Source organism: Xenopus tropicalis, chromosome 2, assembly GCF_000004195.4.
Source record: "Xenopus tropicalis strain Nigerian chromosome 2, UCB_Xtro_10.0, whole genome shotgun sequence".
NCBI classification, from domain to species: Eukaryota; Metazoa; Chordata; class Amphibia; order Anura; family Pipidae; genus Xenopus; species Xenopus tropicalis.
The window spans coordinates 80988541-81007577 of record NC_030678.2 but is presented as its reverse complement, the minus strand read 5'-3'; the positions used below and the strand labels follow the sequence as shown (position 1 = coordinate 81007577).

The 19037-nt window shown below is 37.0% G+C and overlaps 1 protein-coding gene across 4 annotated transcripts in view; it reads left to right on the top strand.

Moving 5' to 3' along the window:
- The window catches only part of stpg1 (sperm-tail PG-rich repeat containing 1), a 44089-nt gene extending 25573 nt beyond the window's left edge, over positions 1-18516 (top strand). For 3 of the 4 annotated variants that reach the window (XM_004911562.4, XM_002938743.5, XM_031896898.1), the window contains 4 exons: positions 1637-1748; positions 3380-3548; positions 5121-5311; positions 18038-18516. In XM_004911562.4, the coding sequence (XP_004911619.2) occupies positions 1637-1748; positions 3380-3548; positions 5121-5311; positions 18038-18111 (546 nt within the window). In that variant the 3' untranslated portion in view covers positions 18112-18516. The remainder of the gene's footprint in view (positions 1-1636; positions 1749-3379; positions 3549-5120; positions 5312-18037) is intronic. The other variant, XM_031896897.1, reaches the window with a different exon arrangement.
- The last annotated feature ends 521 nt before the right edge of the window (positions 18517-19037 follow it).

Below are 19037 nucleotides of genomic sequence, written 5' to 3'. Positions count from 1 at the left end.
ACCTGGGTGCCTGTGGCAAATCAAAATCTAGACAGGCATGGGGTGACGGCACACACAGGATTTTCACAAGGAGTCACGAAGATGTGAAATAATATTCTGAGGTTTATTGTGACCAACGTTTCAGTTCCTCACTGGCATTATGGTTGAAAGTGATGGACGTATGTCTTTTTTCAACCCAACTTACTATGTTAGTATGTTACTTTCATCATCCCTGAAATTTCTTACATTTGTACTTTTAGTTCAAATTACTTGCTAAATCTTTTACTGAACGTATTATGTAAAAGCATGATAAAGTACAATAATTACCTTCTGCAATTTCAGCGACCAGATCTGAATTCCTGCGCTTCAGGTCCGACCATATGCGCTGGAGCAGGCAGAGGTCCACATCAAGGGCAAACCTGGCGCGCAACCCGTCTTGGAGGTCGCGCAGGATTGCCCTCTTCCTCTCGTGGACCCCTAAGGGCCCCAGCGGCAGGCTGTCATATCCTGAGCGCAGGAAAAAGGTCGCAATATAGCGCCTCTCCCCTGGTAGCAGATCAGAAACCCAGGCATGATGCTCTCTGTAGTGTGACTGCAGGCTCAATGACACAAAATGGCCGCAAGTCACACATGTCACGAGATTACAAAGTCGCTACAAAATGTCCGCAAGTCGCGAGATTACAAAGTCGCGACAAACAAGTCGCCAAAATATACCTAATAATGTATTTGTGCGACTAAATATTTACCGCTACAGTACTGCATGTTATGGCGACTAAATATTTACCGCTACAGTACTGCATATTATGGCGACTAAATATTTACCGCTACAGTACTGCATATTATGGCGACTAAATATTTACTGCTATAGTACTGCATATTATGGCGACTAAATATTTACCGCTATAGTACTGCATATTATGGCGAAATTCCATACATGCCAAGACTTAAGTAAAATTTTGTAAAAAAACACATACTTGAATAAATTACACTGCTAAGTCCATATTTTATTGCCAAAAACTCATTAACTGTACTTGTCTATAATTATTGCCTGCCTGAAGTAGGTGTTAATTTTCGCATAGACCAATGCGATATTTAGCGTGCCTAAGTGTTTGTGAATCATGCGTTCATATTCTTTTCAGCGCATTAAAACTAACGCATGCGGTCGCGCAAAATTTAACGCATGCGATACGCAACTTAACGCAATACTGTTGTGAACTGCGTGCTAATTGTCACGTCTATTTTAACGCAAAAAAACATGCAATAAAATTTATCGCACTTTAGTGAATCAACCCCCTTATCTATAAACTGGCTATCCTGAAAGCTCAGAATTAGGAAAATGCCTTCTCCCATGAAATAATTCATATGTTTAAAAATTGTCTCTTTATTGAGAACAAACAATCCTATAGGGTTTATTTAATGTTTAAATGATTTTTAGCAGATCATAGTGCATATTTATTATTATGTGTAAGCCAAGATCACCAGTGATGTTGTCCAAACCAACCAATCAGATCTTTGCTTTTGTTTTCTAACTTGATGGTGGCCATTCAAATGTAATTGCTGATTGGTTACCATGGGCAAAATCAATGGTGATGTTGCATTACACACTATGAATAATAAATGATGATGATTTTAATTATATTGTGTTTCAATTTACCAGGCATCGTCAACTTACTGTCATCCAAATAATAATGTAGCTGCTCATGCCTCCTTTGTCTCAAAAACAAAAAGAGACCTTTTAAAGCCAAATGCTGTGAATGGACCTTCTCCATGTAAGTTTTGGATAGAAAGTGGATATGTTTTAATTGAACACTGCAGCCCATTTTTAATTTTACACACATCTAGTATCTGAAGTAATTTTGGGAAATGTTATTTTTTATGTATATATATATATTTATGCACTTTTGATGCACAAGGTGCATTCAGCCTGTGAACAGTAAATTAAGATTTATCTTTCATCAAAGATGCACTCTACCCCTTATTTAACACGAGTTCAATGAATAGGGGTTGTGCTGAACATACTTGTTGTCTATTGCTTTAATCCCAAAAATTCTGTGCAAAGAGAATAGTTACGTTTTGGCTTTAACCTGTGCTTCAAACTATTTGCAAATTGTACACACTGGTATGCTGTGAGATGGTAAAGCAGGACTGCCTCTGATTTTTACAGCTGCCTCTGATGATTTACTTACTGTAGACCTGCATTAGCCTCTCAACTCAAAAGAGGCTAATGCAAAGTGCATCAAAAATCCTGTTTTGGTAGTAACTACTTATGGACAGTGTACATTTACATGTAGAAAGCGCAAAAGTGGATTATACCATAAATTAAGTGAACTGCCCATGTAAGATAATTTTTATACATAAGTCATCCTATTTATCGGTTGATTCATTTAGGCTCAGGCTATATTTTCCATGATTTACGGATGAGTTTATTGTGCTGAAAGTTATTTGAATGCAAGTGCAATTTTGCAAATAATCTGCAACCATTTTGTGCCAAAATATGGTTGAGTCCAGCATTTTCAAAATTGGTGTTGCTTATTTTTTGGAGTATGCCATCACAATGCCATTTGCATCCAATTAACTGGGCACAAGTCTGGTTGTCTGTTGAAACAACTAGTTGTGGGAACACTGGAACTACTGCCAGGTCAAGGGTGGTTGTAGCTCCAGGGTTTCCAGCATTAATAGGTCAAGTTTCAATGTATCCTAAAGGAACAGTTCAGTGTTAACTTGGTAAAATGGATAGAGTGCGCAAACTAAAAAAATATTTGCAATATAGTTAATTAGGCAAAAATGTAATCTCTAAAGGCTGTAGTGGGCAGATGTCTAACATTATCGCCAGAACTTTACTTCCTCCTTTCAGCTCTCTAACCTCTTAGTTAGTGACTTTAGGGGGGGCCACATGGGACATAACTGTTCAGTTAGTTTGTGAGCATGCAGATCAGATTCAGATGCAAACTAACTGAACAATTATGTCCCATGTGGCCCCCCCTCAAGTCACTTATTGGTTAGTGACTGCTAACAGCTTAGAGAGCTGTAAAGTTGGAAGTAGAGTTCTGGCCATTATGTTAGACATCTGCCCACTCCAGCCCTTATAAAATTACATTTTTGCCTAGCTAACTATATTGAAAACATATTTTATTTTGTGCAGTCTGTCTATTATTACCCAGTTTCATTTTTACACTGAACTGATCCTTTAATGGATTGGGTCAATATGCACTCTCTGTCCATTTTGGAGTACTGAACTGCCCTGCCTGTTGTTCTCTTGTATAACCTCTTGTTCTATGATCTGTCTGTTGCCAGGAATATTCCTTGTAGATACAGTACTGCTGGTGCTTTAATATCATGTCCATGTTTTAATCTTTAATTAACCTTTTATGTCTGAATAATTTTACTTTTTCCTTCTTAGGCCATTATACAATAAATGATTCACTTGTGAAAGAATCCACTAAAGTTCTAGTTTCATGCTTTAAATCAAAGACATCTCGCAATTCATTGAATGTGATCTCAGACAACCCAGGGCCTGCAAGCTATGATCTATACAAATCTTTTGAGTCAGAAAAAAAGACCATCTTTCCGTAAGTGATTGGTTAGTGTGCATATTCGTCTGATATGAGATATTACTTTGAACTATTTTACTCGCTAGTACAGATTTTCTTAAAATCTGATGTGTATTTCTATACATGTTTTGCATAAATAAATGTCATATATTCTCATTATTTTACATTTTCTGTGAATTGGACATTAAGATGTCCAGGTTAATTTTCTGAAGTGTGTAATTGAACGTTGAATATTTATATATGGTGAAACTTATGAGTAAAATGTTATGTTTTGGTCCAGAGTTCTCAAACTGTGGGGCTCATCCTCAGGTAAACAAGAGCTTTTTAAAGACACTGGGGAAAATCACTAAAATACAGAGTTCAAGCAAAGGGATGTTTAGGGAGAATTTGTGGAGCAGGCAATAGGTAAGTTTAGGAAGAATGTGTATGCTAGAGCTATATAAGCCAGTGTTTTTCAACCTTTTTTGGGCAAAGGCACACTTGTTTCATGAAAAAAATCACGAGGCACACCACCATTAGAAAATGTTAAAAAATTTAACTCTGTGCCCAGCAGCAGTGCCCCCCTAGTACATTGGTGCCCAGCAGCAGTGCCCCCTAGTACATTGGTGCCAAGAGCAGTGCCCCCCTAGTACATTGGTGCCCAGCAGCAGTGCCCCCCTAGTACATTGGTGCCAAGAGCAGTGCCCCCCTAGTACATTGGTGCCCTGCCTACGGCACACCAGGCAACATCTCGCGGCACACTAGTGTGCCGCGGAACAGTGGTTGAAAAACGCTGATATAAGCTATATAACTAGAAAATCATAAAATAGTTTACCAGCAAAATTTGCAAAACCATTTGCAGAATCCCTGAACTGACATCTTAAAATACCTCTGCTGTCTTCTATATGGTATCAGAAATGTCAGGCAGGAAAGGTAAATGCTGTTATAGTTTGTAACTGCATTTTCCTTTTCTAGGCTTCTTGCACCTTTATATATATATATATATTTTTTATTTATTTATTTTTTTAGGAAAAACATTGCATGGGGGAAAGCCCCATGCAGTGTCTGTGTGTTCAAAAATGATCTTTTGTGTACAGTTTTTCAAAAAGTGAGTTCAATTTTAAGAGCTGAGTGCACAGAGAAGTTGGAGGATGAGAACATATACAACATTTTGTATTGACACAAACCTCTTTTTGTGCAACATAATTGTTTTATGTGCTGGTCTGAAGTTTTCATCAAAGTAACCACAAGTTTTCTGTTTTTATGAAATCACACCTATGTGTTATGTGTGTGTGTGTGTATATATATATATATATATATATATATAATATAAATATATACAAAGTCTGAAAGTTCAAGCACACCAAACAAAAATTATTAAAAATTAGCATCAAAAGAAAACAGGCTGACGTTTCGGTCCTTATCTTGGTCTTGAGAAAGTTCCGAGATGGGGACCGAAACATCAGCCTGGTTTTTTTTTTTTAATGATGCTAATTAAAAGTGTGCATCTATATTTTGATTTTGTGTATATATATATATATATATGTTATTGCATTCCTAAATTACTGTAAAACGTTGTATGGAAACATTTAAATACCTGTCTTCTTTTAGAAGAAAGCATTATCTCTGTTTTTCGGCCCCTGCCATGCCAGTTCCCAAGACGCCCCCAGTCCCGGGTCCTGGACACTATGCCATTGTGGACTATGAAGGACTACCTAAGCAACACATGTCCAGTGCTGCATTTGTTTCCAATACCAGTCGCTGGGCTGGAGATGTTTCAGGGAACAGGTTTCCTGGTCCAGGTAAGTTAAAGAATCATAAGAAAAACTTTTGTGAGGCTGTTTTCTTATTGTTATGCTTCAGTGACTTTGCTTTCTGTTGATGAGGCCCTCTCCTATTCTTCTTTCCTTTTGACTTCCAAACTACTGATTGCTAGCTAGGGAAAGTAACTCATTTTAATTCCTCTGTTTAGGCATAGAACTAAAACTTAAACAATTTATTAACCATAAAAATGAACACCAGTTCTTAAAATAACTTTGTCTGCATCATACTAAAAGTTCAATTTAAGGATTGTTTTGTTTAGTCCAGTGCCTACATTGAAGACTTTCTCCCATATTACTCCATATTACATGTATTTAAATGGACAGAAAAGGGGTGTGTGAACAGTATACCTACATAGTTACATAATTACATAGTTATATAGGGTTGAAAAAAGACCATTGTCCATCAAGTTCAACCCATCCGAGTAAACCCAGCACACAACCTATACTAACCAATCTATACACTCACATACATAAACTATATATACAACCAGTAATACTAACTGTAGATATTAGTATCACAATAGCCTTGGATATTCTGCTTGTTCAAAAACTCATCCAGGCCCCTCTTAAAGGCATTAACAGAGTCTGCCATTACCACATCACTAGGAAGGGCATTCCACAGCCTCACTGCCCTCACCGTGAAAAACCACCTACGCTGCTTCAAATGGAAGCTCTGTTCCTCTAATCTATAGGGGTGACCTCTGGTGCGCTGAGTGTTTTTATGGGAAAAAAGAACATCCCCCAACTGCCTATAATCCCCTCTAATGTACTTGTACAGAGTAATCATGTCCCCTCGCAAGCGCCTCTTTTCCAGAGAAAACAACCCCAACCTCGACAGTCTAACCTCATAGCTTAAATCTTCCATCCCCTTTACCAGTTTAGTTGCACGTCTCTGCACTCTCTCCAGCTCATTAATATCCTTCTTACCAGGGACCTATAAAGAGACAAAAATATGTTCTCATCCCTTGAGTCAATGCCCTTTTTTTATACAAGACAGCACTTTATTTGCTGTAGTAGCCACAGAATGACACTGCCTGGAATTGGACAACTTGTGATCTACCTATTAATTATCAAATGGTATATAGAGTAGCGCAGTACAAATGCCACCATCATAAGTGGTGTTGTAGAGTTTGGAACAAGCAACCATTAGATGTGGTAAGAACATATGAATTTTTAAATGAGATTCCAGCAAAACTGCTACACTAGATTGGCAGGCAGGTCATTATGTGCCACCAATGTATATGTACTGCCATAAAGCACACCAACTGCAAATTTACTATATATCTTATTTATAGTCACTAAAGTCACTAAAATGATTTAATAATGCTAATATGCAAATGTACAGCCACATTCCACAATGTAGTAGCAACGTCTGAAGAAATAATCATATATAAACTTTGTATCTCCCATTGAAAGCTAACAGCAAGTTGTTCTTGTTTGTGCTTGCTTGCTCTTTGCACTGTGCAGTCCATGGGTGTCACCTGCTATCTAAGACATCACAGCAGTGAGTGCCAGCCAGGGTTCTTTGAACTAAAAACCAGGGCCCTTTGGGAGTAGGTTTGCCACCCCGCCATTTTTTCACTAGCGTAACTGATAAAGCACCAGCTGAGGCCAGGGTTGGTTTTACAAATGTACTGATAATATAGTTGCTGGTAAGTTTGTAAATCCATCTCTGGGGAAAAAGTAGATGGAAAGAAGCTGAGCCTACACCTCATGTGCACTCAACCTTAAGTCTAATGGGGGGGGCATTTACATTACTTATTTTATCAGCAGAGCCTGCTCCCTGCAAATAAACACTTGTATTACACAGTATTTTCTGATCCCAGAGTAAACACAGAGACTAATATAAAATTTAGCTGTCATTTTTGTGTAGATGTGTGTTTATACAGTGCTGTTTGGTTTCAACACCCCAAATTAAGTTATTTTAAGAGGGAAGCATACATTTTACTATAGCTTGCTTCTGAAAAACTATGGTATTACAACTTTGTCTAACAAAACTAACATGTAAATTGTGCTTACAAAAAGCATGAACAAGAAAAAAGTGATTGGTCTTTTCTGTCTCAGGGAGATAAAGATTCTTTGAATTGTTGCTGTTAGGATTGTGTATACCTGTCAGATCGCCTTGACAAGGAGCTGGGTGATAATCCTTTTATACATATTCCTTTGTTTTCTTGTGTTTATTAACTGTGCTGTAAAAAAAAGACATTCCAATCAAGCCAAAAACTTTGACATTATTATAGGTAAGAGTCACAAAGTCAAGAGATCATTATTCTGTTACATGAAATGCTGCTGTCTGCTGCATGTGCTCCATTTTTTAAATTCATAACACAGTAATTGTGACAAAAATTTTAGAATGCTCTATGAAAAAACTGTAGTGGAGTAAAGTGGAGAAAACCAAGGTAAAACTAAGGTAAAAAAGTGGATTATTACTATGATGTGTCATGAGTACCACTGTAAAAAGCATAAATTTAACATTTATGACACAAAGAATTAGGGGTAAAACCATCAGCAATGTAAAGGGCTCCTCCTCACAAGTGTATGTTTATGTGTTCGGCGTGTTTGAGATGCAGGTTTGAGCGCACCTAAATGCATTTGTTAATTGATTCCATTATATTCTGCCTGGTTGTACGTAGGAGCATTTTGTTCGTAGCATTTGTTTGTAAATGCATTAAAATAAACACTCGTAAGTATGAGTCTAGAATCTCTCATCCTGTAAATTCTGTTAGAAATTGGGGCTCTTGTATGCAAGTGCAGTTGTGGTTCCTGCAATTTCCCCTCCATCAGTTGTGCAACCACTTTACTTGCATCAAAATGCACTCCTTGTGCTCCCACATAGTTGGCGTTGCTCAGTCCTTCTTGCCTTATGTTCCAAATCAGGTGTTGCTGCTAGTGATGGGTGAAATGTTTCGCCAGGCATGAATTTGCGGCGAATTTCAGTGTTACGCTGCGCGTCCGAAAATTGTTGCCAGCGTCAAAAGAATAGCCGCCCGTCAAAAAAGAATAGTCACGGCAGTCAAAAGAATAGCCGCACGACAAAAGAATAGCTGCGCGTCAAAAGAATAGTCGTTGGCGACAATTTTTTTTGACGTGCAACTTTTTCGCCATTTTGCGAATCTTTTGAAAGATTCACAATTTTTTCGGCAAAGCGAAACGGGACAGATTTGCTCATCACTAGTTGCTGCACCTACTGATGCAGGGGAACCCTGGAGCTACTACCACCTCCTGACCATGTGGTATCTCCAGGGTTCCCTTTGCGCCCAGCACCCATAGGTGCATTACATTTGGGCCTAAAGTATTACTCACACTCGGAACACCGGAAATGACAGACAGACTTCTTTCTGATTTGCAACAAAATGCGCACAGAGTTGCTGTTATTTTGGGTGCAGCACAGTTGTGTCAAGATGATGCCAGAATTCTTGGAAAACCACTTGCACTTTGCAGCCATACATTTGTCCTATTATATGGTATTTTGTTCTATTTAATACTATTTCAACTATTGTGGGTCATTTATTAGGTAAAAATTACCCTGTTTTGATATTTCTCAGTTTTGTTAAAAAAAAATTCAGGAATTTTAAAAAAATCCAACTAAAAATGTTGTGTCATCTTACATTATTCTGCATTCAGTTGGTGTTGCAGTTGGATGCAGGAAACTAAGCTGTCACTTTTGCTAAACTAAACTGAATACTTTTTGGCATTAAACTCTGGACAGCTGATTTCTGTTGCCTGTATGACTCACTTGCACTGATTAATAATACTGCTGTCACCTCTTTCATATAGGGAAACAATTCTGCTTGCACCGATACCTGGCAAAATGTCAGTTATGCTCCCAGCTAAATTCTATAGCTCACCTCCACCCTCCTCTTATCATACAGTCTCTTACATATAAAAAAAAACCTAATATACATAATAGTAAAAAAATCTAAAGTGGATAATGTACCCCATACTGTAATTTATAAAGAAATTAGGAGTTACATGGTGCAGGCCAAGTGTTTTTATGCAGATCGGAGGTGATCGAATGTCTTTATTAATTTTATTGGTGCATACATTATTCATTATAATCTACTGCTAAAATATTAGTGTTATAGTGTTTGTTTTTCCTTCATTAGGTTCTAAACAAACCCCTTCTCATTTTCTTTCTCCCTCCTGTCTGTTGTACCTTTGCTTCCTGCAGCCAGACTGTTCTCCCTCTGCTCCCTGTAGCTTCTTCATGCACCTTTACTCCCTTCCGCCCAGTCTATTTCCCTCAGTAGCTGGACAGTACAGGTTTCTGCATGGTTTCCTAATGTTATAAATTATGTGTTCTAATGTCTAATTTGCAGTTTATGAGGATATTATAAGGATATTATAGTATTATTTTAAGGTTTATAAGGATATTATTTCATTTAGACAATAGGAAATGACCAAATTGTACTTGTATTGGCATCTCTAGTTTAAGGCCCATTGCTTTACTCACCTGAGCTAGTTTAACAAGTTGTAGGCTAATGGCAGACAGGACATTTTGTCCCCTGGGCTAAATCTTCTTCAGAGCAGGTGACAAAATGTCCATAGCTAAATTTGTACCAGGATTAATGTCCTTGTCAGGAGAACAGATACCTGTGTGTACCCCATGAATACAGCACTGCCTTCTTTTAGCAGCTCTGTATTCATGAAGAGTGGGCAGGGAGAGGCGCGTAGGCTTCTCCCCTACCTATACCCTAACTTGTGCATCATTCAGACATACAAGTTAGGGAGCAGCACAGGACACAGGCTGCAATGGGTCTCTGTCTTTACCACCTCCCTATGGCAAGAAGTAAGGACAGATCTGGCCTGCAAACCTGATTTTGTGTCTCTGGCACAAAAAGTAAGTGGCACCTAATTTCCTTAAAGTGCTTGATATACTATATTATGCTATGATATAATATCTGGTTTATTGTAATAGAATTTAATGGGAAAATGATATGTTACGAATTAATAAAATAAAATCCTTTTTAAAAACTCTTTATCAGCTTCAAAGTAATTAAAGCTAGCACTGGCATGCAGACCTGAGATGTGCCCTAAACAGTTGTAGTTAGGTTTACTAAATGACTGCTTCCCTTACGTCTGCTCAGGATTTCTGAATGACCAGGATTTAGCTGTTGAAACCACTTAATCCGCTCTCAATGAATAGCTGCTGTTTCTGCACAACGCATATTTGTTTATTCATTCAGAGTGTAAAAGGTAAGGTGCAGCTTGTGGCATCCTGCCTTTCTATGATCATGGGACTCCTTGATGACTTTTAGTATGTAGCTTTATTATTATACGATACACCAATACATAATCACACATCTATGTGAAAAAAATAAATAAAATACCCCAGTGCAATTAGTGTGGAATGATGTATGGTTGATCTGATTGATATTTCAACAGAAATGCATGATTTCATTTCTAGCAACATTCTGCTGAAGTGTATATTTAGATATCACATTCTTCTTGTGTCAAAATTGTTTTTAAATTTAAATTCTTTCCATATAGTATAATGTTTTTTAGAGACACTCACAATAATCTGTGCTGAGCAAGGCATCTTTTTTAGTAGTACTTAATAATCAGCCAGAGCTCTATGTTCCATGTGTAATGCTATCAGCATAAATTAAGCTCCTCTGCAGCATCATTTAGTCAGGACTGAACCCTGTTATAGCTCATGTTGAAGACTGGTCAGCATCATATGCTGTAGCAAAGCTGGGGCCCTGAGTTTAATCCCAGCCAGTGCAGTGTTCTCCCTGTGTTTCCTCTGGGTATTCTGGTTTCCTCCCACACTCCAACATACAAGCAGTATAACTGACCTCTGCCCAAACTGACCATAGTGTATGTGGGTGTGTTTGTGGACGTTTGCTTTTAAACATGTAAACAAAAAATTCTAATTGGTTCCTATAAGTGACTAGGCCTGTAACAAAATGTGGACCTTTTATTATATGACCTTAGTCTTACAAAAATGCAATCAAGCCTGTACCCTTTATTGTTACTGGTTTAATCACCTATAGCAACCGACCACCAGATAATTTTAAATGGTCACCTTATTGGTTACTATGGGTTACTACACCTGGGCAAACATTTTAGTGCCTTTTATTACATATGGGGTGAGTTTTCACTAACCATGTTTTGTGTTAGTGGGCATAGAACAGAACAGTTGGCACTTCTAAGAGGGGCAGGAATTATACCATAGGTTCTTTTTGGAACAAGGGTGTCTATTTTATCCCTATAAGAATTATAGCACTTATGTTCTAAAGGACCAGCATACAAAAGAGTCTCTGGATTAACAGACTAAGGGGCCCATTTACAAATATTCGAATTTTTGGGGGCTTAAAACACGACATGGTAAAAATTCAGAGTAACCAAAATAATTTCTGATGATCTAAAATGTCATGAAATTGCTTTTATCAGTCGTACGAAAATATTGTAGTTGCATTCCGACAGTCACATTATTTTCGTACCAAGAAAACCTTTCTGGCTTTGAAGCCTTCAATGTCTGGTTTTGGAAGCCTTCCATAGGACTCAATGGCACTCGACAAATCCAACCTGGCGAAAAGATAGTCCTGATGAAAGTTTAGCCAAAGCTTTAATGATTTCCAAAATGTGCGTAGTCTTTGCGCAAAGTATGATTTTTTTGTGGACCTATAACGAAAACCATGAAAAAGTTGTAGAATTTTAATGAAATTTTCGCATACATTACGAAATACGAATTTATCTCATAAATCCTTAATCGGAGTTTAATAAATGGGCCCCTAAATCTCCTTGGTCTCATTCTATAACTTGAGTAAACGCAAGGTTCATTAGATCCAGTTGATACATGGCTAATATTATCATTGTCTGAAAGTGGTAGCCCTAAATATTTTTAATAGAACAGTAAGTAAACAAGTTCCTAGTAAGTATTTTCTTTTTTTAAACAAATTCTTCCACACAAAACAAATATCAGTTTTAAGAGAGGAAGCTGTAAAGTTTTACATTCCACAATGATATATATTGCATAAAGCTTGAGGCATAAAATGTCAATTCAAGATCCATTGCTTTTTCTCAGAAGGAATGCAGCTTGGGCACGTAACATTAATATCTTTGGAGAAAGCTTAACAACTTCACTGCTGTGGTTTAACATTGTGCTACTGTACAGCACTGCGTACATAAGTAGCGCTTTATAAATAAAGATATACATACATACATACATTGTGCCTATTGCCTAACTATTTTTGGCCTTATACTGTGCAATGGTTGGGCAGTCCAGTTTACTAAGTCTTCCTAATGGTGGATAGACATTAACTGCAGTCTACGCCGCTCCAGAGTCAGTGGGTTATTCGCCTGTATATAGGACCAACTGAATTGACCCATATGTGTTCAGGGATTGGCCAGATAGATATCAAGCCCAGTTTGTGTGGCAAAAATTGGCAAAGATCTTTTTGCTTGGTAACTTCAGCAAATTAGTTTTTATGTGTATGGCTAGTATGAAATGTCTGAAATTGTAACCATGTTCCACAACAGATTGTGCCACTCTTAAATTGTATTTTAATGATACAAATCTACATCTGCTGAACTGACTCAAGCCCTAATAGACATTAATGCCCTATACCTAAAGGGAAATAAATAGAAAATAGAAATAGAAAAGCCTTGGCCAAGCTTTGGAAATGTGATTCCATGTAACTAAACAGTTTTGAGTACCTGTCTCTGTTAATGTCAGTGCTTCTTTAGATGTCATCCTATCCAATATAAAACATTTCCCCCAAGCACCTTTATCAACGTAAAATACACAGAGGTCATGCATTGTAATTTGAGTTCATGCTATGACTCTGCATTCTTATTGGTATGTTTCAGTAAATGCCTTAAAAAGCCCGTGAAACATATTTCAGTCCCATATTCACAGATAATTTTGGTGTTGTGAGCTGACATACCAGCACCAGTTCTTTGTTTTGCTTTGATCTATTCCATACTGTGTATTTGCTTTTAGTGTTTAAAAGGACTGTGCCATGGGAAGGATAGAACCTTAAAGTAATTAGCATACATCTGTGTTAAGAAAATCACATACATAGTTACATAGTTAGTTACATAGTTACATAGGGTTGAAAAAAGACCAGTGTCCATCAAGTTCAACCCATCCAAGTAAACCCAGCACACCTAACCCACACCTACCAATCTATACACTCACATACATAAACTATAAATACAACCACTAGTACTAACTGTAGATATTAGTATCACAATAGCCTTGGATATTCTGATTGATCAAGAACTCATCCAGGCCCCTCTTAAAGGCATTAACAGAATCTGCCATTACCACATCACTAGGAAGGGCATTCCATAACCTCACTGCCCTCACCGTGAAAAACCACCTACGCTGCTTCAAATGGAAGCTCCTTTCCTCTAATCTAAAGGGGTGACCTCTGGTGCGTTGATTGTTTTTATGGGAAAAAACAACATCCCCCAACTGCCTATAATCCCCTCTAATCCACATCACAAAATATTGTAGCTCATCTACTATGAGGCACAAGGTCCTGTAAAATAACTGTGTTCTGATATACCTTCTCAAAATGGCATGTGCTCTAGAAATCTTATAAGTTTATCCCACCTCAAGCCACCGGTTTATAAAACCACTAACCAAACTAAAGATAACGGTACATTAGCACACAATTGCATAGGTGTTGCGAACTGCTTCTTTATAAAGAATGTGATATTATATGGGTATGAAACCCAAAACTAAATGGAGAGCAAAGCAAATGTCAATACTTAAATTACATTTACAACTGAACAGTTAACAAGGCCCCCTTGCCAAATATCTTATAGACATCACCGTTCATATTGACAGCAGCATATCAGTAAGTATTGCTGACCCTAATAAATTCAAGGTGCAAACATTACCTTCCAAATATTATCCAAATAGGTCCTTAAAGTCCATTATTGGCATAAGAACAAACAATTCTCAAGCCTACTGTGCTTAGTAAAGAATCAATCTGGAATAATTTTCAGATAAAAATCACAGTTTAATAGATTATGCTAAATTGTCTATAATGATGATCATACATGTTTTTATATTTATCCATTTCTTAAAAATGCTTTGGACCTCAAAATTCCCCCAATAACTTGATTTGGTGTGTTCCTACTCACCAGTAATTTTAAAGCACCTGAAGCTGTTCCACATTCATCTTAATATTCAGATCTCTGTTTAAATAAAGTTCACGTAAACAAACATTTCCAAGAGTATAATTAATAAATAAGCTGTTGTGTGGGCAGATGGTGAGGCAAATGTTGCAAGGAAGGGCTACACCCAGCCACTCATGAACAGATGAAAACATAATACAAGATAACTAACACAATTAGGTGATGAATGGGATCGTTCTCTGATATTTAGGATTTGCTGAACACAATATACTGCATCTTTGAGCTTTCTCTTTAATAAGTGTATTCTGATTTAATGCTCAAATTCCTTTTATATAGGTTTATGAGATCATGATTCTGAGAAAGAAGGGTAACAATACATCTCTGGAATAGAATACCATAGGGCTGATTCACTAAGGTGCCTTAAAACGAGCGCTATTTATAGCATGTGTTAAAAATTTTTATCACGTCTTATTTTTTGAGTCTTAACACTCGATTCACTAAAAGGATACTTGCGTTAATTTAGACGCAATGCTGTTTGTGTTATTTAAGTTGCGAAGACTATTTTTGTGCGGTATTTGATGCAACGTGCACTAATTAATGAAGCGTGCTACTTGTCTCACGCGCTAATTAGTGCAGGTGCGCTACTTGTTGCACACGCGCTAATTTACACAGCAAGCACAAATTGTCGCTGCGTGCGAAAAAACACGTGCCATATTAGCCATACACACCATTACTTTCTGTAAAACTACTGTTCTGAAAATGACCATTTCCCTTCAAACTGGAGGATGCATCACTCTAGGGCCAACAGATACTTGAATAAATCACACTGCAAAGTCCATATTGTGTTGCCAAAAGCTCATGAACTGTACTTTTCTATAATTACCGCCTGCCCCAAATAGGTGTTAATTTTCGCACAAACTAATGCGATATTTAGCGTGTCTAAGTGTTTGTGAATCATGCGTTAGTATTATTTATGCGCGCTAATTAACGCAATGCGTTAAAATTAACGCATTCGGTTGCGTGCTATTTAACGCACGCGATATGCGTCTTAACACATGCGATAAGACTTTAGCGAATTGCACGTTTTTTTTGCGTCAATTGTAACACAAAAAAGCATGCGATAACGCTTATCGACCTTTAGTGAATCAACCCTCATATGTTTGCCTTGACTTGATTAAGAGAAAAATATACATTTTAGTCTCAAGCAATTAATATTAATTTACAAGACTTGGTAAACTTAAGCAAGTCCATGAGAAAACTATATAACTATATACACTATATAAATATAGTCAATGAAATAAAAAATTTAATTGAAATTTGGGCAAGGCAAAAAAATGGTTTCCCCCCCCCCCCCCATTGAATCTAATGGCTAACCTTGGGCCCCAGGCCAGCATTCCTTTTTTGCTAAAATACACACAGATTACTTTATATAGGAATACTGTACATTACCATGATCATTATACATTGGAGTCCAAAGTTGGAGATTAGATTACCAGGGAGGGGGGGGGGTGTCTAATAAATTAGATCTCCCTGTGTAATGGCTTTCTGTTGTCCTATGACTTGTTTTAATTAGTACATTAAACATCCACAGTAAGGTGGGTCTCTGTGACCTATTTAAAGTACTGTAGGAAAGATTGAAAGCTTTATATACAGCAATTAGGATGCCTTTTGGTTTATTCATGGTAGCAAAATCAGATAGCTCATTTTACAAAATAGCATTCACACCCAATATTCATCTTTAATTTATTAATTTAGTATTCACATTATCAACTCATGAACAAAAGGAAAAGTCTAGCCTCTGCTATCAGAAACAGATGAGAGCTTTAATGGATTTTTACCAATTCCAACATAAAAATACATGGGTGCAAAGGAATATCAAAGTCATAAAGTATAGAATAAATTGAATAGATAATTAAAGAAATAGGGTCAAAGGCCCTTTACTTACCAACCCTCTATCCCCTTTAAACAAGTCCTTCATCCATAAGTAAAATTGTGGTGATTTCCCCTAGGAACCCTATCAACCCAGACACACAAACACAGTATTTATGCTATTTGAATAACCCAGATTTATATAGCATTTATAGTAATTAGAATAGCAGAAATTCTTAGAAGGATTTTAAATTAATAGCTTTCTTACTCGGTATAAGCATAGCAGTCATGTCATTTTGATAAAATGTCCTTGTTTAGCAGTGTGCCATCCAGGTCTTTCATTTGACCTTCAGGTCTTTTATTTGCACTGGATTAAAGTGAATTATGCCAAGTATGCTTCTAAGGGCACATGTTTATAGAAGGTAGAGAACTCATCAAAAAATATTTTCTCTTGCACAGTTGCATCAAGGGCATTGCCCCTTAGTGACCACAATGAAACCAGAATTCTGGGTAAAAAATGCTGCACTGTAGTGAAAAAAACATGGCAATTGCACTCGAAATTGCACTTTCCTCACTGCACCTGTGGACATATAGTAAATGTGCCATATCGACTCTACAAGCAGATTACTGCAAACTGGCCATCCACAAGAGTATTTTGTGTTCCATTAAACAAGAGTATTGTATTGTATTGGCCCATTTTAGTAGAGTAGCCATTTAACAATTTGGTCTGAAGAAAGCAACTGATAACATAGGAGATTATTTTAGATGTTGATCCATGCAACAACTTAATAAGCAGTTTGATGTGCAACAAGCTACACTGTTGTGTGTAGACAGGTAACTGATACAATCTGACAGATCTTGTAGAAGGTAATCACATGATTCTGCTCAAGAAAAACAAAAAGATTTTATCTGTCAGCTCAGAATACTAACACCTCCTGTGATCTGTAGTCAAACATTTTTGTCCCTGCAAATCAGAGATAGTAGATTTATAAAATATTCAATTAGCAGACTGATCCATTTCACAGTTTCGTTTTCTAGCAAGGTAGAAAACGTTCATATTGTTTTTATTTCTGCCTTCAAAACTTTAGAAGCAATGTCGGTCACATATTGTTTTATTTGCCTTTCTACAAGGATGTCCAAAAGGATCTGTTTGTGCAAGTAATAGCTGGAAAGTGCAGAATCTTAATGGAATAGAGAGTAGTTGCTTCTGCCCCTCACACTCTGAGATCTGCTGATGCCTCCTAAAAATAAGAGACAGTTTCAGTAGCATGATACACTAATTCAAAGGTTGCCAGACAGAATGCCAAAATTATTTCAATACAGGTATGGGACCTGTTATCCAGAATTCTCGGGACCTGGGTTTTCCCGGATAAGGGGTCTTTCCATAATTTAGATCTCCTCACCTTAAGTCTACTAAAAATCATATAAATGTTAAATAACCTTCAATAAGTCTTCAATAAGGATTAATTATATCTTGGTAGGGATTAAGTACAAGGTACTGTTTTATTATTATAGAGAGAAAATAAATCATTTTTAAATATTAGAATTATTTGTTTATATTGGAGTCTATGGGAGATGGCCTTTATGTAATTCGGAACTTCTGGATATATGATTTCCGGATAAGGGGTCCTATACCTGTACTAAAATTGCATAGCTAAAAGATTAATATACAGTAATATACAGTAGTGCTTTTGCAAATCATTTAGTTTTATTGATAATATCAACTTTTATCTATTGCAGGTGCTTATTATCCCGAAATCCCAGGAAGATACTCCTTTCTGTATAACAGCAATCGAAAATGGGTTCCTGCATAAAGATAAACACAACTTAACAAAGTCATAGATTTCTGAAGAATTTTATAATTCTACACTTAGATTATCAAATCTTTAATGTTTTTAATAGATGAATGTGACCAAAAAATGTTCTGGCTGCAAGAAATGTAAGCTAGCCTTCCTGATTATCTTGCTTTTGGAGACACTATTTAATCATTTAAATGGAAAATGTCGATTTTTATTTTATGCTTATTTCATACAGTGTTTTATACATTTGACATCTGTAAATTAAAAACATAAATGATGTAGTCTTTTTCCAGTGCCACAAAATGTAGGGTGTAGCCATTCACTGCAGGTGTGGGAGTTTGTGCATTAAGCACTTTTGACACCTTGTTTTTTCATTAATTATATACATGTCAATAAAATGTGCTTGAATTATTACTATTATTAATACACATTTATAAATATATTGCCAACATATTTCTGGAGTAGGGTATATACATCAAACATAATGATTATATACCAATTTAACCCATTACAAGATCTATAGACCTAAAAGTTAAAGGGTAGTAAGAGGCAAAAGGTGAAAGTTTTGATACAGTGTATTAAGACATTTTTTTTAGTGTATAACAAATGGAGTTAATAGAATTGAGACTAGATAGCTGTTGCCAAGACTGAAGGGGTCATATAGGTTTTTTTTATTTTAAGGTGTATGTTTTAACTGGAAGTGAAAGGTTCCAGCTGGGAAAGAAAGATTTAGATGGAAAGGACAAAAAAAACCAGCCTTCTTAAAGGGAAAAGAAAGTCAAAGTCACTTGGGGGTGCCAAAATGTTAGGCACCCCCAAGTGACTTTGACCACCTACCTTTTACCCCGGGCTGGTGCCCCTGTGAGGAGGGAACAGCACCAGCCCGGGGTAGCTGCAGGCGCTTCCTTCCTCTTGTTTCGCTGCGCGCGCATGCGCAGTAG